General features: G+C 37.3%; 4 protein-coding genes across 7 annotated transcripts; 2 read left to right on the forward strand and 2 right to left on the reverse strand.

Moving 5' to 3' along the window:
- The first annotated feature begins 497 nt into the window (after nt 1-497).
- Nucleotides 498-2,134, forward strand: LOC145238796 (uncharacterized). Its single transcript, XM_080102062.1, has 4 exons — nt 498-1,022; nt 1,150-1,292; nt 1,429-1,560; nt 1,631-2,134. The coding sequence occupies exons 1-4, from the start codon at nt 750-752 to the stop codon at nt 1,770-1,772; spliced, it is 690 nt and encodes a 229-aa protein (XP_079958188.1). The 5' UTR covers nt 498-749; the 3' UTR covers nt 1,773-2,134.
- Nucleotides 2,135-7,247: 5,113 nt separating this feature from the next.
- Nucleotides 7,248-9,828, forward strand: LOC145239576 (dihydroxyacetone phosphate acyltransferase-like). Its single transcript, XM_080102935.1, has 3 exons — nt 7,248-9,097; nt 9,356-9,478; nt 9,561-9,828. Exons 1-3 carry the CDS (start codon nt 7,277-7,279, stop codon nt 9,696-9,698), a joined length of 2,082 nt encoding a protein of 693 aa, XP_079959061.1. The 5' UTR covers nt 7,248-7,276; the 3' UTR covers nt 9,699-9,828.
- A 624-nt stretch (nt 9,829-10,452) lies between these two features.
- LOC145239579 (cyclin-dependent kinase 2-associated protein 1-like) lies at nt 10,453-11,322 on the reverse strand. Its single transcript, XM_080102940.1, has 3 exons — nt 11,159-11,322; nt 10,788-10,928; nt 10,453-10,727 (listed from the first exon to the last, which is right to left on the reverse strand). Exons 1-3 carry the CDS (start codon nt 11,184-11,186, stop codon nt 10,660-10,662), a joined length of 237 nt encoding a protein of 78 aa, XP_079959066.1. The 5' UTR covers nt 11,187-11,322; the 3' UTR covers nt 10,453-10,659.
- A 1,617-nt stretch (nt 11,323-12,939) lies between these two features.
- Nucleotides 12,940-25,117, reverse strand: LOC145239575 (ATP-binding cassette sub-family C member 12-like). Of its 4 annotated transcripts, none has more exons than XM_080102932.1 (28): nt 23,198-25,117; nt 22,930-23,082; nt 22,179-22,323; nt 21,955-22,097; nt 21,770-21,860; nt 21,258-21,431; nt 21,055-21,199; nt 20,836-20,987; nt 20,693-20,773; nt 19,380-19,514; nt 19,166-19,302; nt 18,181-18,383; nt 17,991-18,111; nt 17,569-17,823; nt 17,176-17,267; nt 16,652-16,793; nt 16,459-16,561; nt 16,283-16,393; nt 16,045-16,220; nt 15,879-15,945; nt 15,657-15,808; nt 15,502-15,588; nt 15,049-15,256; nt 14,811-14,977; nt 14,586-14,698; nt 14,295-14,533; nt 13,615-13,893; nt 12,940-13,494 (listed from the first exon to the last, which is right to left on the reverse strand). In XM_080102932.1, exons 1-28 carry the CDS (start codon nt 23,320-23,322, stop codon nt 13,306-13,308), a joined length of 4,185 nt encoding a protein of 1,394 aa, XP_079959058.1. In that variant the 5' UTR covers nt 23,323-25,117; the 3' UTR covers nt 12,940-13,305. The 4 variants fall into 4 exon arrangements, with proteins under 4 accessions (XP_079959058.1, XP_079959057.1, XP_079959056.1 ...); XM_080102931.1 differs by having other exon boundaries at nt 16,652-16,790; nt 17,164-17,267; XM_080102930.1 differs by having other exon boundaries at nt 17,164-17,267.
- Nucleotides 25,118-27,311: the final 2,194 nt, after the last annotated feature.

Consider the following 27,311-nt stretch of genomic DNA (forward strand, 5'->3'; position numbering starts at 1 on the left):
AAAAAGAGTACCGGTAACCAAACCTTTCTTTGATTTTTCGCACAGAAAAACAATAACGTATGTTCTGGAATATGACGTAACAAAGGTACTGCACAAGAGTTGCTAGTTTGGGTTTATTCGTATTCGCAGTAACTAGAAGTAATTCTAGATCAGGGAATGGATAAAGACGTCAGTATGGACCGCGCGTATGTTTCCAAACCGTTTTTGCCGTTTAACGATTACTTGGGTTTATCAGAAGTGCTCAAACAAGTTCCAGATAAACATGAGACCAACAGGTAAAAAACTGCCTTATTTTTATCAACTTTTACTTCAAATGCTGTGTTGGTTGGGTAGGTAATTTATGTGTGTGCCATTTTGATTCAAAAAAAGGTTTGGTTCAAATACATCGCACGAACATCAGAAAATGGTCATTATCAAGGACAGTCAGGTTGCTGGTTGTAGATAATTTTTTTATGTCCGAAAAAAATATTTTGTTTTATTTGGTTTCTGTTTTTTCCCTAGATTGTTGCCTTATCATTTAGGTAGCATTTAAGAATCATACCAACACTGCATTAGGTCGCTCGGTCCCATTACTTTAGTTTTAGAGGTGCAGTGTTAAGCTGAAACTAATAACACTTCTAGTCACAGTTAAAAATTGTTCACTAAGTGAATTCGACTGTATTAACTTTAAAAAAAATGTGTCTTAATAAGTTGATCACGTTTTAGCAACCTTTCCTCTTCCGAGATGGAGTATATCGACCAACGAATTAATGAAATCGTGGAAAAGTTCTATGCACAAAAGCAGCAATCGTCACAAGAGAAATCGATTTGTGACCAACAATGGCAGGTTTTGTTACAATTTAATTGCGCCAAATCATAAAACAGTTTACTGTCATAGGAAGAGTTCCTCGGCAATGGTTTACAATAATCAGTCTATTCAAACCACGCCGACCGCAACGCCAGCTTCGGTTTTGAGTGACAAACCTGAGTTTTCCAGCTGGTCAGTAACTAAATCGCCCACACAATCGCGTACAAACATAAACGTAAGTTTTGTTATACCATGTGTTACAGTTTGTGGGAAACTTCGTTTAATTAAAAAAATGGTTTAATACATCGGTTGGCATGCTTAAATATGGCTTGACCACTGTATCCAATTGTTTGTTTTTGTAGAGTCTTAGCAACTCTCCTATGTCACCGCACGTTACTAATGGTATGGCATGGTTTGCTTCTTCCAAACCTCAGGAAAATAGTTCCTCTGAAATGGATTGGAACAACGGATTAGGCGGCAATATTTTAAAAGATGCCACACCATTGTGAGTGATGTTTTTATTTTTAAGGTTGCTTATCGATAAATGATGGAATGTGGCTAAAGGTAACGTAATTTATGTATTTGAGTCAAAAGTCGATTTTATTCGTTTACATGTTTTATGCTGTATTCAACCCATTTAGTGGTACGGCTCAACGTTTGCGAAAGAAATCGGGTTGTTCGTTTTGTCGAAATAACAAGGAAGTGGACGAGTGGGTGACCGGACATCAGCTAAAAGATTCATTGAATAGAGTCACATGTCCTGTGCTACGAAAGTATGTAAATTTAGTCTGTGCTGAAAGCTAAAGCAAGGTGTAATTCCATAATAGACTATTTCCCTTCTAGCTATCAATGCCCACTTTGTTACGCCGTGGGAGATCATGCTCACACAATAGGACACTGTCCACTAAACCCTGACAAGAAAAAGACTAGCCTCCCTTTAGCTGTAAGGCGTCGTACCAACGCCACAGGCAAGATGAAGCTGTAAAGGTTCGGTAAATGGTTATATTGAAAATCAGGTTTTTGATTCCTATCTTGTCTTTTTGTGATTTTTTTTTCTTTTAAAAAATTTCCACCGGAGGTATTTGATTGCTAAATTAAATTGTGTCGATATTACGCAGTTCGGATGCTGTGCGTATGAATTCTACATTGTTTGTGGTTTTGTTTCTTATTTGTTCTTTTTATGAAATGTAAATGCGTTGTGTTTTTGTGGTTGGGCTAGACGTCTTTGCAGGGTGTGTAAAATATTTTCCAATGCAATTCTCGCAAGTTTTTCCAAAACTGTTTTTGCTTGTTAACGTTTCTTGTTGTTTTTTTTTGTTTCTGCCAATAAACTAATGTTGTTTTAAAGCAGGGGTGGGCAAACTTTTCAGTGCAAGGGCCGCATTCAAAAGTTGTTAATCTTATGGAGCCGCATAGTATTTCACCAACGGCCGCCAATTGCTTGCTAGTTTTTGTTTTAAAATAACTGGTGTAAAGAATTTGGTTTGTATCATATATGTATGCCATTTAAAGCCGCCTAAAATGCTCAAATTAATATTTTCAAACTTGGTGCATAAGTTTAGCTAAACGAAGCTAACCGTTTATGACGCCATAATCTGTATTGTGACGATTGCGGTGCCTGTTTTTTCGCATTGTTTGCACACAATAAGCGGATAAAAAGTCTGACGCATATAGTTACTATAGGCTGGTAATCTTTTTTCCAGTCTCACGAAATCTGTTTTTGGCAGTTTAAAAATCAAAATGTTTGGCAAAATAGTTTTAGTTTCGTCACGGCCGCCAGCGCATGTATTTTAATCAGTGGTTCTCAAACTCGGTTTTCGGGGCCCATGCGGCTTCCAACTACTTTGTCTGTTTGCAAAGTACTGCAACAACCTAAACTTGATTCAAAGTGACCCAAGTTTTGGCGTCAACAGTGCAAAAGTTGAAACTTGAATCGCTTTTACTTTTATCGAACGAAGAAATTGTGTCAAGCGACGATTTGCATAATAACGTGGCAGAAACAACAGGCTAAAGCACGTAAAAAGTATGTGTGTTTAGTCCAGTGGTTCTCAAACTTTTTTATTGTCGGGGCCAAATGGTATTTTTTAAGTGTGCAGGGAGCCGCAAAAAAAAAACGAAACCTTAAGAAAATCACTAAAGAAGATGACTTTGAAAGCTAAAATAGTAATGTTTGGTGGTTTTCTGAGGTCTGGTGCGAGCCGCAAAATAAGTAGTTGGGATCCGCATGTGGCCCCGAAAACCGAGTTTGAGAACCACTGGTTTAGTCCCTAAGTATGGTGTGGGTACAGATACTGCACATGGTATATAGGTATCGGCGAATCGCATCCCCGGTATTGTTTTTTTTTTCTCTACGTGTTATAATACTATTCAGCGTTGCTCGGTAACTTTCTCTTAAAAATGTACTAACATTTGGCGGGCCGCATGAACTCCTTTGCCGGGCCGCATGCGGCCCGCGGGTCGTAGTTTGCCCATCCCTGTTTTAAAGCATATCACGTCGCGGTAGCACTAACCAGCCACAGGGCCAAACTGGCAGTACAGAAGTAGTATCAAACATGGGCGTCCGCAGGAAAAAATACAGGGGAGGGCAAAACTATCGTCATATCGCCGTTCGATAAACGGTATTTCAGAACAAAAATCATCTGACTGTGCTACTCATTCTTGCCAATCCCAAAGTAGCAAAATAATACAATAAACACAATATTAAACATCACTGAAGTATGTGGTCAGTGGCGTATCTAGGATCGTTTTTAGGGGGGGTCAACAATATAAAATATATTGCGCCACCTTGCGGCGGCAAGTGCGCTATCTGGCGGTAGACTGTGTAGACCTCTCTGTTAGCACCTGTTGTGCCTACTAAACTCGCAATATCAACTAAATGCTGGTTAGCCTAAGGCCCTGTGAAGCCCTTACTCTTGCTGCAAGTAACGAACGTTATAGTCACGATTCGATCGTATACATGTAACACTTTTCAACACTCGACACAGTTGTTTCTAACAGTGGTTGCCTCTTAATCATATTGTAAATTATCTTCACTTGTATGAGTGTGACCTAACAAAGCTATTATAAAATCCATTGTAACGTCATACGCGCAGTTGTACGCCAAGTGGCCTGGATTGGCATGTATTGTTTATTGAGATGTGTGACGAGCATCAATGCGTTACACACAAAATAGCGCACATTGCTATTCACAGTTTTGTCTGAAATTGCAAGATTTAATACTAAAACAGCCGGTCAAAATTTCTTGAGGGGGGACATGGCACGTAATAATATGCTTGTTACCGAACTATTGTTAAGTAATAATGTTCGATTCATTTAATTTGTTGTAAAACCTTATTCTGTTCTGTTACAGTTACACTTGTAATAAAGGGGTGGAGACCTACGGCGTCTTCAATTTACGTTCCAGGAATAGTTTTTGTATAACACTGTGTGAATGTTTATTGTGTTTTGTTTTAAGTTGCGGATTCTCCGACCGTTTGCGTTTTTCTTTTTTCCAGGGGGGGTCATGGTATCAAATAAAGGATTTTTTAGCAGACAGACCAACATTCCAATTATAACAGATAAGTGACAACATTGCTCTTGTTTTCTGAAACAAAAATTATTATTAACAAATCTCAAAAATTCACAAAACATTTGTGAAAGGGGTGTACCTCTGAAAGTCTGTCGTGTACATGGCCCTCGACACACCTGTTTGGCAAACAATGTCTGGAGAAGTTCGACATCGCCAATCATTAACGAACGTTTACCTGAGGAAAAAAGTGACAAGAGCTCGAGTAAATATTTGCTGTTGCGTCGTTCTGTGACCATTCTTTGCATCACACAAAAGTTGAAACGTTTAAACTGCACGTCGCATCGTTTTCACGAGGACAAGATGGCTAACATGAACGATCCGAACGAAATAAGCTTTGAGGTGCCCGTTTTTCGTTGTTGGTGGTCCAGCACTGGGCAGGGATGTTCAGAAGTCAATCCAGATTCAAATATGTTGGATTTTAATCAGTATGGATGGCTTTACCTTGGAGGTCTTGTACTTATCGTGTTTGCGGTGTTGGGATTATTTTTCGGTATCTGCAAAGCAACTACCCCAAGCCCGAAGAAAGCTCAAGCATATTGACACAAACTGGTGAACATTTTGAGATGAATCTGGATTTTTATCATGAGCTCCCGAACAAATTTATTCTTTTTGTAGACTAATTTTAGTATCCGTTTACGCACTTTTGGTTTGATGACTTTTAATTGTGAATTGATTGATTTATAATATCTATCGCTTTTACTGCTTCTGTTTTAGTGCTTATAACGAATCCGTAACTTGCTTGACCATGTTTCATGTGGTCTCCACAACTTTTTTGTTATTAAAATAAATAATATGAAGTCAGCTCATGTGTGTTTGACAAACAGTGTTTATCGACCTATACGGTAGATGTAATACGAGAATGTCGTAGTCCTACTATGGAATGGAAATATGGAATACTAAAGTAAGTTATTACCTGTGTATCCTATCTCACTTTTCACTTGCAGAAAATCTGTAGACTACATATATCATTTTGTTGTGTTTGCATTTCGATGTCGTTTTTTGTGTGCTCCTTTGCTCCACTTATTGACATTTACACAACTTCGTCTTTAAGCTGAGTTCTGACTTTTGTTGGTAGCTCTAGTGCTGTACTAGACCAGACCAGCAGCTCACTAGCTCCTATCCAAAAATTAAAACATAAGTAAACGGAGTGAGATGTGTTCGTATGCTGTCCCTGATCTAGTTTAGCCTACAGTTATTCGTACATAGGTGTAATGACGCCGGAGAACATTTCACTGCAGCAAAAATACTTGAGCGACATTGTTCCCATTCAGTGAAGCCTATTGACTTAACTAAATTCAATTTATCAACTCCATAAAACCGAAAAAAATCACCTAGTTGATACAACGGATTTGCAATAATTTAGGCAACTCGACGCCAAAAAGAAATTGACAAATTTCGTTACAACCCGTAATTGAATAGCCTCTACTTGATTATGATGCCATGCAGAACTTTACGTCGCCATGACCTCAACAAATTTGTCGTCGCTGGTGAAATTGGATGTGCGAAATGTAGGCTAGGCCTAGGCTCGATTAACTTGTAAAAGCATTGAATTGAAAGTTAGCCTAACATTCTTTTCCAAATCCCAACTTGTGTCCAAGATGGTGTGTATTTTCGTTGTAAAGTTTTCGTCTGTGTTTTGTATTTACTGATTGTACGTGTTGTGTGTTGGGGTTTAACTCGTCGATGTTTACTTTCGTTATTTTCAGGATATTTTACATCCTGCAGTGCGTCTGTTAATATTATGTAATAGTTAGTGTAGCCTACTTACATTTTGTCTTGTATATATTTCCTTGTATTTTTCGTTTTCTCACAATTCGCTATAACTCGCTATGGTCGCTATTTTGACTACAGCCTATAGGCCTACCGGTAATAGTTAATAGCCTATACAGTCGGATCGCCGTTCATGCAAACTTTGCATCAGTCTGCTACCCGACTGAGGAAACAGTTCGCAAAGACAGGCAGTTCATCCGTAAAGCAATCGACGCAACGTGCTCAGGCAAATCGACGCAACGTGCTTATCGTACGTGTCCCCAACATATTAACAAAAAGTGACAGATTGACTTATCCTTGGACTTAGAACAATGCCGGTAGGGTAATGTTTTTTTTTCGCAACTGAGCATTTATCAGACAAAAAGTTCAAAAGTGAAAAAAAACAGATACAACCATTCTGATTTGAAGAAATAAAAAGACGTTGATTAACCAAAAGTCATGCATGTGTAATGAAGTCTTGCTTTTTTGCAAAAAGGGGAACACGTCACCTTTGCTACATTTCGGCTCTGCAACAAGTTAGGGGCGGTCGCAGTAACCTGATCTCCCCCTACGAAAGTGCAAACACCGGAGGGCGCTGCGCATCAACTAGTTTCCCAAACTCCCAAAGGACAGTTTCAAAAGTAAGACAGGACACTAACTTACAAAATCATAACATTCAGCCAAACAAAGTCAGAAAAGATGCGTTGCAGACTTGTCGTCGAATTTTGCGTTCTAAAGTAAACTTTTGACTTTGACCACGTGTCAGTAAACAGTTCACATAGCACATTGAGCGCAGGTACGAAGTACATGTTTGCATTTGTTTTGACATTTTTGCTGATGCGAATATGCGATGAAACAATTTACCATAGTTGCAAAGGTAGACTTCCATCGCAAACAAAACTTATCACGCATTTGCTCTTTCACGATAGAACGGTAGTCAATTTCGTTAGAAATCCCAATCGCAGATTTGCTTGTGTAGCGGAGGCAGCATTTGAACGGAAATGCTTGCTGTTTGCATTGTGAGTTCCACGCTCTTTAAATTTGTTTCTTAGCTATGTCGCTTTTTTAATGCCAGGATACAAAAAATGAATGACTAAGGAATAGAATTCTACTATTCGTTTAGTTTCTGACAATAATGGCATTTTTTATTCTTTTATTTGTGTGCAGACAAAATGGAGTTGTTATATGGGTCCCAAGGCTCCCAGAAAACCCAGTCTGGGTACATAAATATGTTAAATAATTCAAAACAGCAAAACTTTTCTACTCTGCGTTTTGCAACAAAGGATTTTAAACCTCCAAAGTATATGCATTGCCATGATCGACATACAACCAAAATATGGCAAACTGCTATGGAGTCTGATCGAGTTCAGTGGATAATACAACAAGTTGTAAGGGAGGAAAGCAAATCTGAAGAAGATGTAAAACAAGAGGCAGAGCACATTCTTAAGGAGTTAGCATTCACAGATCACATGACAATACTCAGAATGCTTGGCTATGTTTTGTTCAAAGTTCTTCACTCAATTTATCATGATGGTGTGTTCATCAACATCGAAACTGTTAAAAAACTAAAGGACATGATAAAACATCATCCTGTGGTTTTTATGCCAAGCCATCGAAGCTACATGGACTTTACAATTTTATCAGTGGTTTGCTTTTACTTAGACCTACCTTTACCAGCAATTGCAGCAGGGATGGATTTTATGGGGATGAAAGTAATGGGATCTGTACTAAGGGCATGTGGTGCATTTTACATGAGAAGGTCTTTTGGTACTGATCGTTTGTACTGGGCTCTGTTTACAGAATATGTACATACAATTCTTATAAATGGTGACAGGCCAATGGAGTTTTTTATAGAAGGAACTCGTAGTCGGTGTGGAAAAAGTTTAAACCCCAAATTTGGTTTACTTTCTGTAATTGCTGAGCCATACCTGAAAGCCCAAACATATGATGTGCTGTTAATTCCAATTAGTATATCATATGACCGCCTACTGGAAGAAGGGTTATATGGCTATGAATTATTGGGTATACCTAAACCAAAAGAATCAACATCAGGTCTAGTTAAAGCTAGTTCGATTCTACGCGACAACTATGGAAGTGTTCATGTCAATTTCTGTGATCACATTTCGCTGAGGAAATATTTTGGCCATTTAGATCGAGCAGTTCATGCTTGCTATCCCAGGTACATGCTTCGTTTATCAAGTGAAGAGCAAAAATACATGGAAATATTGGGGTATAAAATTGTGTTGCAACAGCAGCACAATATGAATTATACTCCATGGGCAGTTATGGCATTGGTACTTTCTCAGCACCCACATGGAATGGATATGGGTTGTTTAATTGAGGAAACTATTTGGCTTAAAATCATAATGGACAAGTGTAAAATCAAAGTAAACTGGTCAACTGGTAGTGTGCAGGACATCGTGCAAGCTAACCTTAAAAAATTCAAACACCTCATTGAGGTAGAAGGTCCTTGCAATGATGTGCCCAAATCTATAGTTAGGGTTAGTGGTATCACACATGAGGTAAAAGGCCATAAAACCTTCTCAAGCAATTTGGATCCAACCACTATTCAAGAAACTGTAAATCATATTATCATTGGCAACTACAGAAATCAATTGTTGCATCATTTTGTTCGTCCATCCTTGATTGCTTTTTCACTTCTCCGAAGATCAGGAAGATCCTGTCCTGGTACACAATTTAACCCTGATACCTTGTTGCCAGATTTTAAGTTTCTCAGAGATCTTTTAGTCAGAGAATTTATTTTTGAGCCCAAAAAGTTGAATGATGATCTAAAGCAGGGGCTTCAGTTTCTTGTCCAGTGCAACGCTGTAGTCTTGGAGGGTTTCAATTCCTTTATTTTAGAAAAGCAGGCAAACAAACTGTTACAGTTTCTAAAATCTATTTTTTCGGTATTTCTTGGTGGTTACTGGTTGACTATTCAATTTCTCCTGAATTCTACTGAAACTCACCTGCAACCCACACTGCCTGGAAAAGTACGTTGTTAATATACAGGTTTAAACATGTAGTACTTTTACCCACGCCACTGTTCTACATAAAAATTTGTTTGAAACATTTTCACTGTTACAAAACAAAATTGTGCCTGTTTCCTGATCCGATAACATTATCTTTTATGACCTAGAAGGGTGTTTTTTGTTTTCTTCTGGTATAAGATTGAACACTAGCAAAGTCATTGGCTACAATTATTATCAGTTCTTCAGGTTGTGAAAATTAAAACAATGCATTTGTTTTAGGTGCAAAAGTGGATTGCAGGGATCTTGCGAAACCCAGGAGTGGAGCATGAAATGCTGTCTCTTCACATGATATCGAATGCTCTGCATGCACTCGTTGGACTTGGGTATTTAAGTGTTTACCGGGTATGGAGGAGAAATATAAATAATAAATCTATTTGAAATCACCACAATGTTATGATTCTTTTAATACATGCCTTTTTCGTAGGTTGATAACCAAAAAATTGTCCAACCTATTCAAGATCAACTTGTTGGAGCTGCATCAAAAATTGCACAGTTTATTGACATTCCCTACTTGGATGGTACACAAGCAACTAAATTAGGCTCAACTGCTGCCAAATTATAGCTGCTGTTTTTGTGTGTGTTCAACTTTATCTATCATATCATTTTGGTGAAAACTTTTTGTTATTTATAATCATGTAATGTGTGAAAAAGTTTCACTGTGAATTAATCTGATAAAAATTTGTTTGCTTTTATTGTTTTTAATGATAGATCAAGTTAAAAGTTACGTTATGGGATACTTTAGGTCAGTGGTTCCCAACCAGGGCCCATGGCCCCTCAAGGGGGCCACGGGTGTAGATTCACAAGAAACACCCACTAAAAGCGACTTTATTCCCTATTCAATCGACTATTTCACATACTATTTGTTTATATTGAGGTTTTTCATGATTGCGGATTCTTGGTTACTCTGTTTAACCTGTTTAAAGCCGAAATTAGTACCGAATTCCAACACGAGATTGCCTTTTACATTTTTCAAGGGGGCCACAGGACCTTCAGGGTTACTTAAAGGGGGCCATGAGGCCAAAAAGTGACTTTTAGGGGGCCACGGTCCTCCAAAGGTTGGGAACCACTGCTTTAGGTTGTTGTTAAGTCATAACTTTGTCTTATTACCTTTTAAGATGTATTTTTTTACCATTTAAATTGGAAAGTGATATGGTTTTTTTACTTAATTTTTGTTTATCAATTCATTTATGCAGTAAAAATATTTCTATGCATTGGTTAAAATATAATCTAAGCCACCTATTAAATTGTAGAGTTGCAAATGTTGTTTTAATCAACTATATGCTGTGAAAAACTTATTCATTACAAATAAAAAGAAATAATTGTGAAGATCTGGTTTTATTATGATCTACAAGCTGAATTGTATCATATGAAATGCACAAAAATCACACACAATCTAGCCTTTTGCAGAAAAATATTAATGGAGGTAAAAAATATGTGCATTGCACATTAACTCTGGGGACTTTCAGCAGCTCCACATTAACTAATTGACAACAGTCAGGCAATTTTCCTCTGGTTCAAAAATATCATGATCTTGCACTTCTTTCAGTTTCGATTAGGCATTCTCTTACCAAGGCACGAGCATGTAAAATTCCTAAAAGTGGACATTTTTTCATTTAGTCAGACATCTATATTTATTTTATCCAAATCAAACCTCGCTTAAGTCGATCACTGGCACTTCTACTTCCAGCATAGGTTGGTTTAATATCCTTTCCAAGCTCTTCTATAACAGCCAAGAGATCCGCATACTTACTTTGAGGAACTTGATCTTGCATATACATTGGAACTTGGTTTCCTAAAACAAACCCAGGTAAAAAATTACACAATAATGGTAGTTTACAATAATCAGGTAGAAAACGACAACAAATGCTAACTTGTATATGCTCAAAAATCAGGGTGTCTATAAACACAAAAAGGCAAGCACATATAAAAATTGTTTGTTTAGCTTTTGTGTTTGTCATTTCGAAATGAATACAACCGTGAAATGTGGTCAAGAACTTTATACTTGTTTTTTTAAGAACATACCATTGTGATACTGCTGCTTTCCGGACATCCTTTGTAAAACAGAAACTCCAAGGTGATTATTTTGTTTAAAGCAGATGTTGTCAGAAATTAAACTTTACACAATCACAACCTGTCATAAACTAACTATTACCACAACAGCTTGTAAAATGTAAATAAGTATGAGAGAATGATACTGTTCAGTAACTGAAACTTCAGTTCTGCCTACCTCAGCTCTGTATGACATGTCTATGATACAGTAAACAAAACAAGACCTACGCAGGTAGTGAAAGGATCTCGCTCATTCAACACTGGAGGCAGTATGGATATTTACCCTGGTAATTTATATGTTGGAAGTTATAAAACTCATAAACTGACCATGAAGGTTATTAAACTCAAAGGAACTTTTTTGATCATTTTGTTATAGTGGTTCTTGTTATTATCACCATCCAAGTATTTAATTGTCGTTCGTAGTGTTTACTTATGAGTAATGATACCAACAAGACACTTTTGCTTCGATTCGTATTTGCGTAAGTAAACTATAGGCCTATTTCTATTTCGCTACATACCTGTAGCAGGAACGTAGCGCAAATTGTTATTTTGGTGAATTTCCCGTTCACAAAGCCCTTGGTTTTACTCGATTCGCCTTCGATTGTAAGCCGCCCCCGATTGCAAGCTGCAAGGTGCGGTGTGACAAAGTTAAAGTGGCACAGGAATGTGGCAATGGCCTCTGGGCTACATTAGAACACATTATATGGTGTTTGTTCATCATTAGGCTACACACACTTCCTCCTGCTTATACTGTCGTTTCTGGTACAATTTTAAGTAGAACCTATTGGTGTCTGAGAGAAAGCAAGTTAGCTCTGTAAGAGGGCACTATCACTTTATAATATTGCGCATTGCCAAGGGCAAGATCTTGGAAGAATGGTCCGTCGCGCCTGACCCGTATAGCCTACAGACATAAAAAACCTTGATGCGAATTCGTCCTTGGAAACGTCCTGGGTTCGAACCCCGTGAAAAAAAGAAAAGGTTTACTCTGAGATTCCGTCTTGCTATAAAACAGGTTTTCGAATTATTCGTTTGTCTAGTCAAGTTTTGTCTTTTCTATTCAATCTTATTCCAGCCGGCTATTTCTTCCGTTTTTTAAATGTGAAATTGTTGGAATTTGTTGCTGTTAATTCGTATACTCAAGGACACGAGGAAAGAAGAGACACTGGCTATTAATGAGTCAGCTGTTATTGAGATGCAAAGATCAGACTTACCAAACAATTGTAATGAACATTATAGTTTCCAATGTAGCCGCCCCTTTACAGAATCAATGACAGGGCCGCTACAATAGAAACAGTACCACAAAGCCTACAAAAGTTCCACCCAGACAACTGCAACAGAAAAAATAGTAAAGATTTGGAACAAATAAGCTTATTCAACATCTGATGTAGGCTAATGCAATTTATGTCAAAAAACGCCATGATATTGTTTGGCTAATATATTATATCAATTGGATTACTTTATGTTTACACATATTTTTTGATGTTTTATTTTTCAATTTAGAAGATCTTAGATATTATTTGGTCAACTAGATTATTATATTGAAACAAATGGCATACTTCTTTTGAGGCGTTAGAATCATAATTTGATTTGGGGAGTTTTGCAACTTTTCAGGGTATGTGCGATTTACTGACAAGTTACCTCTTTTATACAATATAAGTACACAACGACGTTGTGTCATTGGTATACGTACTAGCTAAACATCACAAGACAACATAGCCTACGCCTGAAAACATACGCCATCTATTAGGAAGATCTGCAACATTTTTTGTTTATTTATTATTTTGGAACCGAAATCATCCATGTTTTGTAGTTCGTTTCAGCAATGCAAAGCTCATATTTGTCACCGGTAACAGATTTTACACAACCATGTTAACAAACTTGACTATATTTTCAACCGAAACACAAATTTGCAATTTATAAAACGCCTCGTTAATTTCATTTATGGATATAATTTTTTTGAGTACATTAGTGTAAGAAAAAGAACTTTGATTACAAACTGAAAATAACACGGTTAATATCAGTTAAATGAACAAACCCTCTTCCCATCAACTCTTGTCTAACATCTCCCCTGTGATGCTGAATTAGCACTCGAAATTTTATGAGCGGTTAAAACGTTAAATTTAACTTGTAGAGGTGTACGACGGATTGATGTAGCAGGCTGTGGTGTTATTGCTGTTGTTTTTGTTATGGATGTTTGTAGACTTAGCAGCGACAATCTCTTCACCAGATTTTAAACCAGCTGCAAGCAGATGCGAAAATTTCGATTGCCCATTTTTCATCAGTTCTTGTGTTTCCCCAAATTCTGCGACCTGTTTTAAGATGTATATAAATTTGGTTGAATAGATAACCACATTAACATAAACAAAAAGCAAGCATGTTTACACAAAATTATCCAATCGTATGTAATGATAGGAACAAGTTGCACTCACCTGTCCGTCTTGCATGACAATTATTTTGTTGCAGTTAAGTATGGTGTTAAGTCGGTGAGCGATTGTAAGCACCGTGCAATCGGCAAATGCCTCACGTATGGTGTCTTGAACCAAACTGTCGGTTTCGCTGTCGATCGCAGCCGTCGCCTCATCCAAAACAATAATCTTGGAATGTCGTAAGATTGCGCGCGCCATACAAAGAAGTTGCCTTTCACCGACGCTAAAATTTTCACCATTTTCCACCACTTCATTTTCTAGTTTTTGAGGCAACCGGTTAATCTGTTAAGAAAATGCCACACTCCAGCTGTATTTTTTTCATCTTAAGGCAGGATTATAAATGTATACCAAGCAAATCTTTCGTAATCACAGTTAGGTGGTCGTCATCAGGACGAAATGAAAAGTGAAGAGACGAAATGGAAAGTGAAATGCAATATAAAACAAGTAATGTGCGTTATCCAGCATGCCAAGTGATTTCGTTTCAAATTGGTTTAAGTGCGTTTATACCAATGTCTTGACCGTACAGCCCTGCAGATTTTACTTTTTTTGCCAAGCATACATGGGGGTTGCGAAAATTCGTCATTTAAAACCACAAATAAGTTATACAACGCTGTAATTGTAATTTTTGGAATACCCAATTTTTTATGTTGGAAATAAACGGTCATTGTCAAAATGTAATTTACCAGTTCTTTAATGTGACTTCGTTCCACTGCCTTCCAAATTTCCTCATCTGAGTGTTGTTGAAAAGGGTCAAGGTTGTAGCGGATTGAACCAACAAACAAAACAGGGTCTTGAGGAATAATAGTCATCTTCTTGCGCAAATCCTCAAGACCAATTTCACTTGTGTCAAATCCATCAATACAGATTCGTCCCTCTGACAATTCCATCAAGCGAAACAGAGCAATTCCAAGAGAAGATTTTCCTGTATATTTATGTGATTTACTCGTATGTTGAAAGATCATTATTTATATTACCTGAACCAGTTCTTCCAACAATTCCGATCTTTTCCTTGGCTTTGATAATGATATCAACTTCACGTAAGACCAAAGGTAAATCTTCGCGATATCGCATTGACACATTTTCAAACCTTAAAGTAGGACATAATGGTTTAACTCATAAGAAATCTGATAACAAAAAGCTACGACACAGTTTTAGTATGATTTATTAAAGTAATCAATATCGGCAACGAAAAAGCTTACCTTATGTTTCCATTATTGGGCCAGTTTTCTAAGGGACGGTTGCCATCTACAATTGCTGGTTTTTCCAACTTTGATATTTCTGCATACTCTCGAACTCTTTCAGCAGATGTAAAATATGTTTCTGTTTGGATGAAAAACCTAATCATGGCTTGAAGAATGCCGGATATCTGAAACCAAGTTGTCAAGTGAATTTATGCTACTGTTAGTTAAAAAATGAAAATTTTCACTTAAAAGTTACCTGTACGGAATAAGTGAGTGCAAGACCGGCCAAAGCTGAACCCTGACCTATTCCGAACGTGTCGGGATATGTGGTTGCCACAACAACCATTACTGCAACTACGAAGTTCGTAACAATGTTAAATACATCCAGTCGCACGTTAACCCACTGTAATGCTGCATAGTAAGCTTGAAATGGATTTGCGTGGGTGTCGATGTAATCACCAAAGCTGAAATTATACAAAAATGTTAGAAAGAAAAGCACACCCCGTATCCTGCTAAGTAAAAATTGATTATGCAATTATTCGGTTTTGTCTATACAACAGTGTAGGTAGTTTACATTTTGTGTTGGATATAACACTTGTTTTGTAGTGTTGGACCATAATTGACCCCACCAGTCAGGTTTCATCTTTCTGTGCCACGTTTACTTAGTAAGTTTATTTCATTCAAGATTGGATTGTTGGGGTTGACTTACTTTTTAACAAAAACTTCTGTTTTCTGATATGCATGTATAGATGACAATCCATATACAGTAGCATCGACGTGCGTTATCCAAGGTGACCTGTACACATTTTGGTTTATCGATTGCACTTTTAAATTTTTAAATTGCTGTATATAATAAAACATCACCTGTACACGTTTTCGTATCGCTTCACCTCACGAATTCCGCTCCGGTAAATATTAAACATCAGAAGAAAGGAAATTAGCAAAACAGCAAATGCAATAAGAAAATATGGGAAAATGAAGCAAATGGTGACGAAGCTGATTAACGTCAAGGAAAACTAAATATAAACAACATCATAGTTTTAAGGGTAAACATAAATGCGGTTTATTTTTCGCGTTCTTACTTACAACTTGCATGCATGAGTTCATTGTCGCCAACAGCCGGTTGTCCATTTCGTCAATGTCTTTAGAAAATCTGCAGTATACGCATGTAACATTGTACGAATAAAGCATTATTTAGTCTTGCAGTATAAAAAATGTTGTTATTTGTCACGGTACTAATGACGGTGCTTGCCTGTTAAGAATTTGTCCAACAGGGGTTCGGTCAAAGTAGGCCATCGGACAACGCATAATTGTTTGGAAAAGCTTTTTGTGCATATTAGACGAGGCACGAACCACAAAGTATGGGTAGGAAAATGCTCTTAGTACTAACGCCAACAAACACGCGAGAAGAATAATGCCGTAAATCATCTAAAAAAGGAGATGGTTCGGTTAAACACAGATACGTTGCATTATGCAATTACACAACTTACTTGATAAAAACCTCGTTTAGGATTAGTGACTATATTCGTATCCCTTGTACAGTTAAGCGAATTTATTGCAAATGTTATGTTTGTTTCAGTTGTTCCGTTTGGGCATAGTAGCTAAGATAAAAACAAGTCAAAGTAAATAAATCCTCTATGATATTTCATGCAAAACCGCAATTTACCTGTCCTCCTTCATTGATCCAAAAAGTAAACCACAAAGTTGTTGCGTTGCCCAAAAACATGTAGACAAACGTATGAAGAAATATAAGAAATGCTATGACGTACCTGCGTAAAACAAATAACTTATTTTTTTCAAACAAAAGGTTTGGATGATTCTTTTAATGGTTAAATACATTGTCATAAAAACTTTTTTACCCGCCCATTGCTTTAATATATGTTTGGTAAGTTTTGCATTGCACAGAACCAAATTCCTGTGACTCTTCAACTGTTAGTGGAGTGTGATTAGATTCCTTCTTTGTTGGTGAATCAGCCTCAGTCAAGTGAATTGGACTGTCTGCTTGGTAACAAAGAAACAAAAGTTAATTACATTTTGTAATTTAGTTTAAAGTTATTTTATTAAGCTTACTTGTTAAACATTAAGCTTTTTCTCTATTATCAAAAGGGCACAAAAAAAATATTAACAACTTTATTCATACATGAGGAAAGTGAAGCGAATTGTAACAAATATTTGTTGTATTCTTATTTGACGATTTTCACTTCGTATTTTCCCGTTAGGGTGGCTTTTTGTTAATAGCAATTATCACAACAATAGTGCGTAGGTCTAGGCCTCATAAAAAATCACACATTTAAGAGAACAATTCACGATTTAGTGGTTTCTTGTCGGTGGATGTAGACTTTTTAAATTAACAGCACTAAACTAAACGTACTTTCTCTTTTACCTTCTGTTTGGTTTACGTCACAATTCTCATCACAAATGTCGCTTTCAGTCTCATTTTGCTTCTGTTGTGATTTGACTTTTAAGTGAAAGTTTCTATCAAAACAAAACAGGTGTCACGCCGAATTCAAGTCTTGTCTAATTTTTTTCTGAGCAACCTGTTGCAGAATAATTCTCTGCACCGGGGCCATAAACTGAAACACCTTTATCAAATTACTTTGCAGGCGGTACAATAACCGCTACAGGGCAGCATGTAGGCTCTGTGTTTGATCACACCAGCCTACACTTTGATCTCAGTTGTGTTTGGATATCACTTCAGGCGGGCCATTTTTTACCTCTTTATTTCCAACCATTTTTCTCAACGTAATAATTCATACGATATTGATCTTTATTTTACCTTATGAGTTCAGAAAATATGTTGTTGGCTTTCATCAGTTCAGCATAAGATCCATGCTCGACAATTCGACCTCCTTTCAACATTACCACACTGTCACACTCTTTGAAGAATTGAAGTTGATGTGAGACAAGTACAACTGTTTTTCCAGCTAGTTGTTGTTTTATGCAGTTGTCAAAAATATGCTTTCCAACGTGTGCATCAACGGCTGAGAGCGGGTCGTCCAACAAAACAATGTCGCGATCACTGTACAAAGCCCTGCGGAAAGGATGACAAAGTGTGAAAAATATGGAAACGTTTCCGTTTTTCATTTCAGAGTGGTCAGCTGTTTACTTATTTCAAATACACATTCATAATTGGTTCATGTTGTAACAAAAGTTCACAAAAGCAAAAATTAAATTAAATTAATAAGCGTTTATATAAACCTTGCCAGACTGACACGTTGCTTTTGTCCCCCAGAAAGGTTGATTCCTCTTTCCCCAATTTCCGTGAGATCGCCATTGGGCAACAGGTCAATATCAGGTTGAAGAGCACACGATCGAATAGCTGAAATTACAACAAAGCGATTACGATCAGAATATTATTGATAGAATAAGTGGATGTCATATACTTTACTTTGTTCGTATTTTTGTGCGTCAAATGGCAAACCAAACAAGACGTTTTCTCGCAAACTTGCATGAAATATCCAGGCCTGTTGTGGAACAAACGCCATATTCCCGTTAATACCAACAGTGCCCTTTTGAATTCGAACTTGACCAAGAATCGATGAAATCAGGGAACTTTTTCCACTTCCAACCGCTCCACAAATTCCAATAAGCCTGCATATATATTTTTTTCGGTGACAAGAAAAAGGTCTTCCAACCCAGAGTCATTTTTTGTGTCCGAAGCACAATGCAACCATCTGAATCTTAAAACATGGTAGAAATAGATGTGGCAATGCTGGATATAGTTGATACCAGTGTTAAGCAGTTGTAGAGAGTTAGTTTAGTTACTAAAACAGTGGTTCCCAAACTTTTTCATATTTTTTCAAAACGGTCCCTTTGCCATTATTTCGAGGGCTCGCGGTCCTTAAGCCTGATGGTGTATTTCATAAAAACGAAAGTTGATTGCAGGATTTTAGCTAGTTGTGCAAAATTGCGCATAACAATCATTCAAAGACAGCATGTGACATCACAAACAGGACAAAAACATTACGATTGTGCGCGAACAATTGCATTTTTGATAGTTGTCATTCAATAAAGGCCATTGTTTAGCAATGGAGACAGTCGATTCTCAATTCTACTTTAATTTAAACTTATTTAGTGGCACAAACTGACGCCAAATAAGATTATAGAATTACTTCAACCGCTTCGCGGTCCCTCAAAATTGCCTCACGGACCCCTAAAGGACCGCGGACCCCAGTTTGGGAACCGCTGGTTTAGTATGATATAGGTGCAAACTGGACTTTATTTATTGCAGTGATATTTTCTTTCCAAAACCAAGTATGTCTTGTTCCGTGTTTTCTGCGCTGATTACTCGTAAGTTCGAACGTCACACTTTCGGCACATATGCGAAATAAGCTGCCCAACCCCAGATTAACATGCTACCATTCAAATTTTACCTTCCACGCTTTACGTTTAAATTAATATCTTCCACTAAAACGACTTCTTCGGGTGCAGAAAGGCCATTCCCATTTTTCAGATTGTCTGACGTGTTATGGGATAACGATGGCTTCTCTCTGGGTTCATCTTCTTTTGGCTTTACAAAAAACAAAAAACGTGAATAAATAAAGCCCGATTCTGGTGGAACAATTTTGAACGGTAATTGTTTGCTACTTTTTGAAATGCAACAGAAGAAACAGTTAAATCTGTTAATTCTATGGCGTGATCATTGTCGGCGACGGAAATTTGATACTCTTGAACCTGTTCCATTTTCAACATCTCATTAAATCTGTCCACAGCAACCAAAGCCTATGAAAGATAAGTGCAAGGGTGTTTGGTTGATTTTGCAAAAATATTACTAAAAAAAATATTACTTACTAAATAAGGACTGCTCAAAAATACGCAAATTACGGCTATCAACGTATTATACGGAACGGCGGTAGCTAGGCTTCATGTAAACACAATCTATTTCAACGATCTATACTTTGGTCTACATCAGGGGTCGGCAACCACTAGGCCGCGGCGTGATGCCGGTCTGCGATAAATATACGGTTTTGAAACGGTACGCAATGCAAAAAAGATTGCCGAGCGGTGGTCTAGACTCTAGAACAGGGGTTCCCAACCTTTTTACGATCTCGTACCACTTGGACGCTCTGCACTGCCACGCGTACCACTTCTTGCAGAACAACTAATTTCATCGAATCATATTTTATTCAGAAGAATAATTATTGGCCTACTAAAATAATACTAAAGCACCACAACTGAATTGAATGAGATTTTGGTTACTGTTTACTGTAAACAAAATATAAAGTTGCAAAACCAGGCTTTCGTGAAAAAAAACGGAAGCTAACTCGCGTACCATACCACAGGTTGGGAAACCTTCCACCCGAAAAAAACCAGGTTGGGAAACCCTGCTCTAGAATATGCATTTTATTCAAAGTTTACTCCAGTATTAGTAAGTGGATTTTTTATTTCAGGAGTAAATTGCGTATTTTTGATTTCTGTTTTCCGGAAGAATGACAGTGTCACAGTGACCGGTACAGATCAGAAATAGATGCGAATGTTATATCGAATAGATTCCGTGAATGCAACGGTTTGAATGGTACATCGCTAGTTGTGGATTGCGTATTTTAAAGTTAGCTGATGGATTAAAGAAGTTGATGGATCAATGATACATTCTTGGAACGGTATCTTACAGCTGTGATGTAACTGCAGCACAATGCTCTATATAGCAAGGGTTCTTAACCAGGGGTGCATGCACCCCCAAGGGATGCGAGAACTGTTCCTAGGGGGTGCGGGGTTGCTGAATCATTAAGGTTGGTTAGGTCTATTCTATATAAATACAAAAACCCAGGGGGTACGAAAATTGGTTGGTGATTTGAAAGGGGTGCAGCAAGGAAAAAAAGTTAAGAACCACTGCTCTATAGCGTGACATATTAATTTTTTTCGATCAAGCCTTAGTACATCTGATGAAAACACAATCTTACTTCTGTAAATGCTTTTATGGCAATAGGCAAAACTCCGACAGCCAATCGCATGGAATTGAATATGACCATGGTAGTGAAGGCCTAAACATAGCGACGATATTTAATAACACACAGTTTTTTTTAACCTTGCAAAGTAGTATAACCTGTGCGGCAGTTAACGGGTAACCCAAACCGGTGTGAAGAAGAAGGGTTAGAACTGTGACGTAAATAGGTGCAATCGGAATCAGGCCACTGATCACAATTTGGAGAGCTCCGATTTTCACCAAAAAACCTTGTTCGCGTTTTCGAATACCACCTGTGCATTGAAAATCATTCAAATTATTTTCCAAAATTTGAATGTGTTTGTTAAGTCAAATACAAACCGATCACTTTTGAAAAACTGGCTTCCCAAGCGTAAAATTTTATCATTTTAATGCAGTTGAGTATTTCGTTCATAATTCGCACTCTTCGGTCTGTGAGAAGAACGGAGCTTGCACGATACTTGACTCCAAATTTTACCGCAAGTCCCTGGAAACACGGAGTTTAATTTTATGCTATTGTCTATAATTTTTAAATATTGAATTACCTGAATGGGGATGAGAAGGAAATAACCAATTAGTCCCATAATTGCTGTCCAACCCAACACAAATCCGGCATAGATTGTGCCAGCTACGATTCCAACAGGTGCACTGCACATAAATGCGGAAAATACGAGGAAATCAACGATTCGCTGCAGGTCGTTAACGAGAAGGTTTATCATCTGCAAAGTATAGAAATAATTTGCTCCCTGTCAGTTTTTCTTGCCGGTCGCCTCTTGGCCAGTATTGTTCTTGTTTGAGCATAAAGGGTCGCAAACATGTTTTAGAGCATGGCCACGGTACGTAAACGGATTTTAGGTTTGCTTTACCAGTAAAATTCATGTAAGGTTTAGCAATGTCAAACAGAACATTGATGCAATCGCTGCGAAACATGTTAGTACTACATCTGCTTTTTATTTGTTGTTGCTTTTGGTATGTTGGTCTTTTTGATAAATTCTGACAAATTCTTAGTGAAGTTATTATAATAATGGTAATTCTGAATGGGGTCAGATAAACTTACTTCACCAGCGGACTTTTGATTGAAGCTCTTCAATCTAATCAGCTTCCAATACAGCAAATATGCAACAGCGTTTCGAGTTCGAACGAGTGTCCTATGAACACATATGTGTACATGACAGTGTGTCATTATAAGGTCCGTTCTACTTTGTTAGAACATGTAGTGTAAATAAGATTTTTTTAGCTTACCTTACAGATATTGCCCATGAAGCGGTATTGGTGAGTGTTCTTGCCAAATCACTACCAAGCATTGCAAAACATAATCCAACACCATAACCAATGTTGCCACCCGTTGTTGAAGAATAAATAATAAGCTCGTTTACTATTAAAGCCTGAATAAAAAAAAATTAAAAAGTTACTTGGCAATAAAAAGCAACATATATTTTTTAGGTTTAGCTAGAGATATAACTTACTGGGGCAATGAGAGCAATCACAAAAGAAATTGAACTCAAGATAACTGCAAACCAAAACCGGGTTCGAACAAAACGATACATTGCAACACCGATACTGGCATCGTCTCCTTTTTTGTCCCTTTCTTCTTTGTAAAATTTAATTAATCTGCACAAAAATCGAGAGTGATTAATTATTCAACACCATTGTTTGGGGTTGGGATTTTTTCTTACCAAATTTGTAAATTTCTGTGCGTTGTGTCACCCGCGTATCGTTTTTAACTCAAAATATTTGGTTAAGGTTGAATTTTTTCAACGTAAAATCAATAGTAAAAAATTGCATGAAGTTGAATACTAAAACTGAGTAACGTTTTTATTCTGTTGTTTAATTTGTTTAATACGGCACTTTTAGTGGAACAATATTCCGCGGAATTGTCACCACAAATTGCGCAACACGTAAGTTACTCGAAGTTAAAAGGTAAATATTTCAATTCGGGGTTTTTAAAAACATCGGGACGTAGTTTTTAGGGTTTTAATCCTGGTATTTCTGACATTGTGGGTGTAATAAAACTAAAAAAAGCCAAATCAAACAATTTTTAGTCGGAGACATTTATAATCGCATCATCAACTTATCAAGGTCTTTTATGTGATTGCTGCATGTTATACTCTTATTATGTTGCCATCTGGTAAATAAACAAAAGCACGCAATGTAAACAATCCGACCGTCAAAACCTTATTTGGATTTTTTTGTCATGTACAATCCCAATCTTCTTACCGTGGTGCCGATGTGGCGACAGACTCGGATGATGAAATTGGTGGAATATCCTCAAATTTTAGATTCTTTCTGGCACGGTACAGTGTTTTGCTAAGCCATGACAGAGTGATGATTGAAAATAGGCCTGAGTTGTCGATTGGTGCTTTGTGTTTGCTGTAACATGTAAAAATTGCTCGTTTTGAAGCAAAACCTTACATGAATTTAATGTAAACAGAACAACTGTTTTATGCTCCCAGGGGACATAAACAAAGTATTAGAATGTGTATACCTTGTAAACCGTATGGGTTTTAGGGACTGAATAGATTGATGATATTTTCCACGACTACGAATCGAAGTGGCTTCAAAATCTATGTCAAAAGAATTGGCAGGAAAACTGGTGTGATTTAGGTCCATAACTCCGAGTAGCTACAACTGTTGTACTATTGCAGTAGTTGTGGCCAGTTTATGGCACTTAACTGCAACTACGGTTAAAATATAAGTGTTAGTCATTGAACCGTCAAATGGAAATTTATTTCCAAAAAAAGTGTTGAACAAGAATCAAATACTTACCCAGATACCCAAATAAAAAAATGTATGACTATGGTATACGTCAGTAGTTCTCAAACTGTGCGTTGCGACGCCCTGGTGCGTCGTTTCAATGTTCCAAGGGCGTCGCAGAATAGTTCCGTTTCGTGGCTTCTGTGGTTGTATCAATAAACACAACTTCAATAATAAGTTTCCTCATTAACTTTTATTTGCTGGTGCGTCGCAAGATTAGAAAACTTTTCCAAAGGCGTCGCAACGAAAAAACGTTTGAGAACCACTGGTATACGTGGTAAAGTTGATACAACGAATATTAAAATGATAACAAAAGCTATCATTGAAGCGTATCGCAATATAGCTCAACCCTATCACTGATTTAATTATTATTTTGCCTAAATTGCTTTTTTGGTGTTGTTCCAGCACCAGTTAATACAAACGCGTTAAAAAAATACGAGCACTTTAACTGACTTTTTAAGCCATTTAGAATTGTACACGTCCATTCGGATTTGTTGATGAGTAAATTTTGATAAACCAAGGGTTTGTTTAGGTGGGCGTATTTTTTTAACGCCAAAGAGTTCGTTTCGTACGAGTTTGTTTCTGTCTTTTACTCCAACATTGCGTCCTTCCAGTGTGTAAAATGGGTTTGCGTCATTGCACACACGTGCAGCCAACACGCACTGGTCCCGAACAAATGCAACGTATTTCGCAATATGTGTCAGTAGAACGCAAAATTCATAACAGTAAACAAACCATCATGGTCGCTGCGACCGGAAAGCACAACCCAACATACTACAACATACAAAAACTGCTATATTTTAAAAAGGCTTATAGCCCAACTACCACGCAATCAAACTTTCAATCTGCCACTCCTTGAAATAATTTGCATAGACCGGATCTTCGACTTCGGCTTTTCTCTTTTAAACTATGTTACCAATACTGAGTTTAAGTACAACTTCACCATCACATTATAGCTAACACACTTGGTGCACATTAAAACGAGCTAGCAAAGAAAGGTGCTGAGTGTAGAAAAGGTAGCTTTTGATAAGGCAGTGAAGACATCATCACGTAGTTGTCACTTCGGCCTGACTAATGCATATTGCAAACACAAAAAAGAAAACTGATATATATATATATATATATATATATTATTCTGCTCAATCCATAGCCATATAATTACATTCCTTAAGCATTTTTTTTGCTTTTTCTCATACCAAACACTCATAACTGGCAGTGTCCAGCAATGGCTGGCTGCAAACAAGCACGTTTCCGGGAATTTCGGCGGGCAAAAAAGGCAACATGCACGCAATGACTATGCAATAATTGTCGTGACAAGGCTTACTGATCTTATTACTAAAAATTACTGTAGCGAACGGCAAATCTCATGTGTGTTGTGGAATAACTCATATATTAAACTATATCCATTCTTTTTCGCAAACAAAACTTTCTGGCAGTTTGCCAAAATGTGACAAATCGTTTTCTTGAATCCTTCACTAAACAAATTTTCAAAATTTTCAAAAAAACAGAGTGGACAATCAGTACAGGCACATATACATATGGTTTGTTTACCACATACCCTGTGCAACTAATGTAGTAATATCTGGGAACTTATACAACGTGACTGGCGAACTGCGACTTGAAGTGCTAGCCCCGGGCTAACATGTGTAAATTCTATCAATACGTCACAAAGCAATAAAAAAATTAGTGATTGTTGCCAAGTATTCAGATAACTCAATTACGCTTGGTAAAATACTACAAGAATAAACATCTCGTCACTAAGAATACGCGCTAAGTTACATCATTTTTTAGTTTAGGAGTGGACCTTTGTGATGGCAAATTACACTTAAAATCATCTTACGCACTTTATAAGTTACAAGTGTAAGGTATTTCATCACAGCCATGTGCTTGATTTTGGTCATTTGATTGATTTGATGCAATTTAGCAATTCCATGTAATCTTATGTCCCTTGTCTGGCTTAGCAGCATAGGTGCAAAGTGGCAAAATCTTTATGATTGACAGTTGCAATAATTGATTTTTAAATACTTTTGCATGACAATTTCTGTTCAAAATAAAACTATTGCAATTGTCTCTATCACATTTCCCTTTGCTATTTTTAACTTTGATATAGTGGGCAGCAAAGCATTTCAACAAGAGCTAATTAGCAAAACGCAAGAGGAACGCACCGCTTATTACAGCCAAAGACAGCTATCTCCGCAAAGTTGCTCAGCGTGACCATAGAATACTGAACATATGTTTAGTATTGTATGGCGTGACAAAACAGTTGCCACAAGCATCACAACATAGATTATGACATCATAAACACTTAAGACTAATCTTCATACTGTGTCGCCCAATCTGTGCACCAAGCTAGAAATTTATCTGTTCTTTTTGGGTGCCATTAGAGATTAGATGATATATATATGATATAAACCAATTTCTTTACATGAGTAATTTGAAAACAAAAATAAGCAGGTAAATGGCGGCCGTTGGTGAAATAAGAATTTGCGATGCGGCCGTCGTAGCAAAAAGGTTGTGCACCCATGTATTAAACCAGGGGTTCCCAACCTGTGGTTCGCGTACCACTAGTGGTACGCGAAGATTATTCAGGTGGTACGCGAGTAGCTTCCGTTTTTTCACAAAAACCTGGATTCGCAACTTTATATTTTGTTTATCTGGTTTTGTTTACAATTTTTTTTTCATGATGCCTATTGTTATTGTTACGTAACTATTCCTGTTGTTTCGTATCATTATGATCTTCAAAATACAGGTCATGTCAATTTTAACAAGCACAGTTGCTTTGAAAAGCCGTGCAACGCTGTGGGACAGTGGGCGTTAATTTTGTCAAATGATTGCTCTTGATAGATATCATCTACTGTTTTATAGCTTAAGCTACAATTAGCGTTTGATTCGATCAAATTAGTTGTTCTGCAAGAAGTGGTACGCGTGGCAGTACAGAGCGTCCAAGTGGTACGGGATCGTAAAAAGGTTGGGAACCCCTGTATTAAACAAACATTAATTGTAATGTCACAACTCTTGAACCATTTGCGTATAACCTAGTTGTAGAGAAAATTCAATGAACCTTGTGCCAACGAAATTGGAGTTGCCCTAACTATTTGTGGGCCAAATTGTCAAGACTTTCAATAAATATCCTTCTCGAAATGAAACGCCAAAAGTGCGTTTTGTGGTATGTATTATACTCACCCAAACACCGTTTGTTTGTAAAATACAATTAGCCTATTATCACAGTGAGAAAGTCACCGATTTGATACTTTCTACCTTAAAATTGTTTAAAGTTGAAACTATAGTGATGCAACAAACCCGCCTCAAAAGGTTCGGGCCGAAACCACTTACTCGGGCATGAAGCCCAACCTAAACTCCCTTTATAATGGATGTTTTTATTTCAACCCTATGTTGCTAATGCAGGTGAACTCGATTATGACATTCAAAAAAACTTTTACAATAGCTGACACTTACAATAACACTGAAGACACTTGCTCTGAAGAACGTTCTGGTGGGCGAAACGTCAGCAAAAATATAAGTCCTTGAAAAACAACTAGTATTTTGTTTAGCATCACACCAGTTACATGACAAATTTGTTAAATATGCAACCTGGTGGACGAAACGCTTGCTCGTTTTTTTCTAGCTGAACAAACAACTTTCAACTTTATAGAACTCTTCTGGCAATCGTATTTTTGCATCGACGTTTCGACGCCCTACACAGGTCGCCTTTATCGGGGTAAATAGCGCTGAATGCGCGTAGTACAGAGCACGATAAACAAAGGAAAAAAGAATTAAAAACAAGCACATCGCAACGCAACAAAGACACTGAGCGATAACGATTGATTGGACTCTACTCTTTAAGC

Source organism: Phallusia mammillata, chromosome 7 (assembly GCF_965637545.1).
Source record: "Phallusia mammillata chromosome 7, kaPhaMamm4.hap1.1, whole genome shotgun sequence".
Lineage (NCBI taxonomy): Eukaryota > Metazoa > Chordata > Ascidiacea > Phlebobranchia > Ascidiidae > Phallusia > Phallusia mammillata.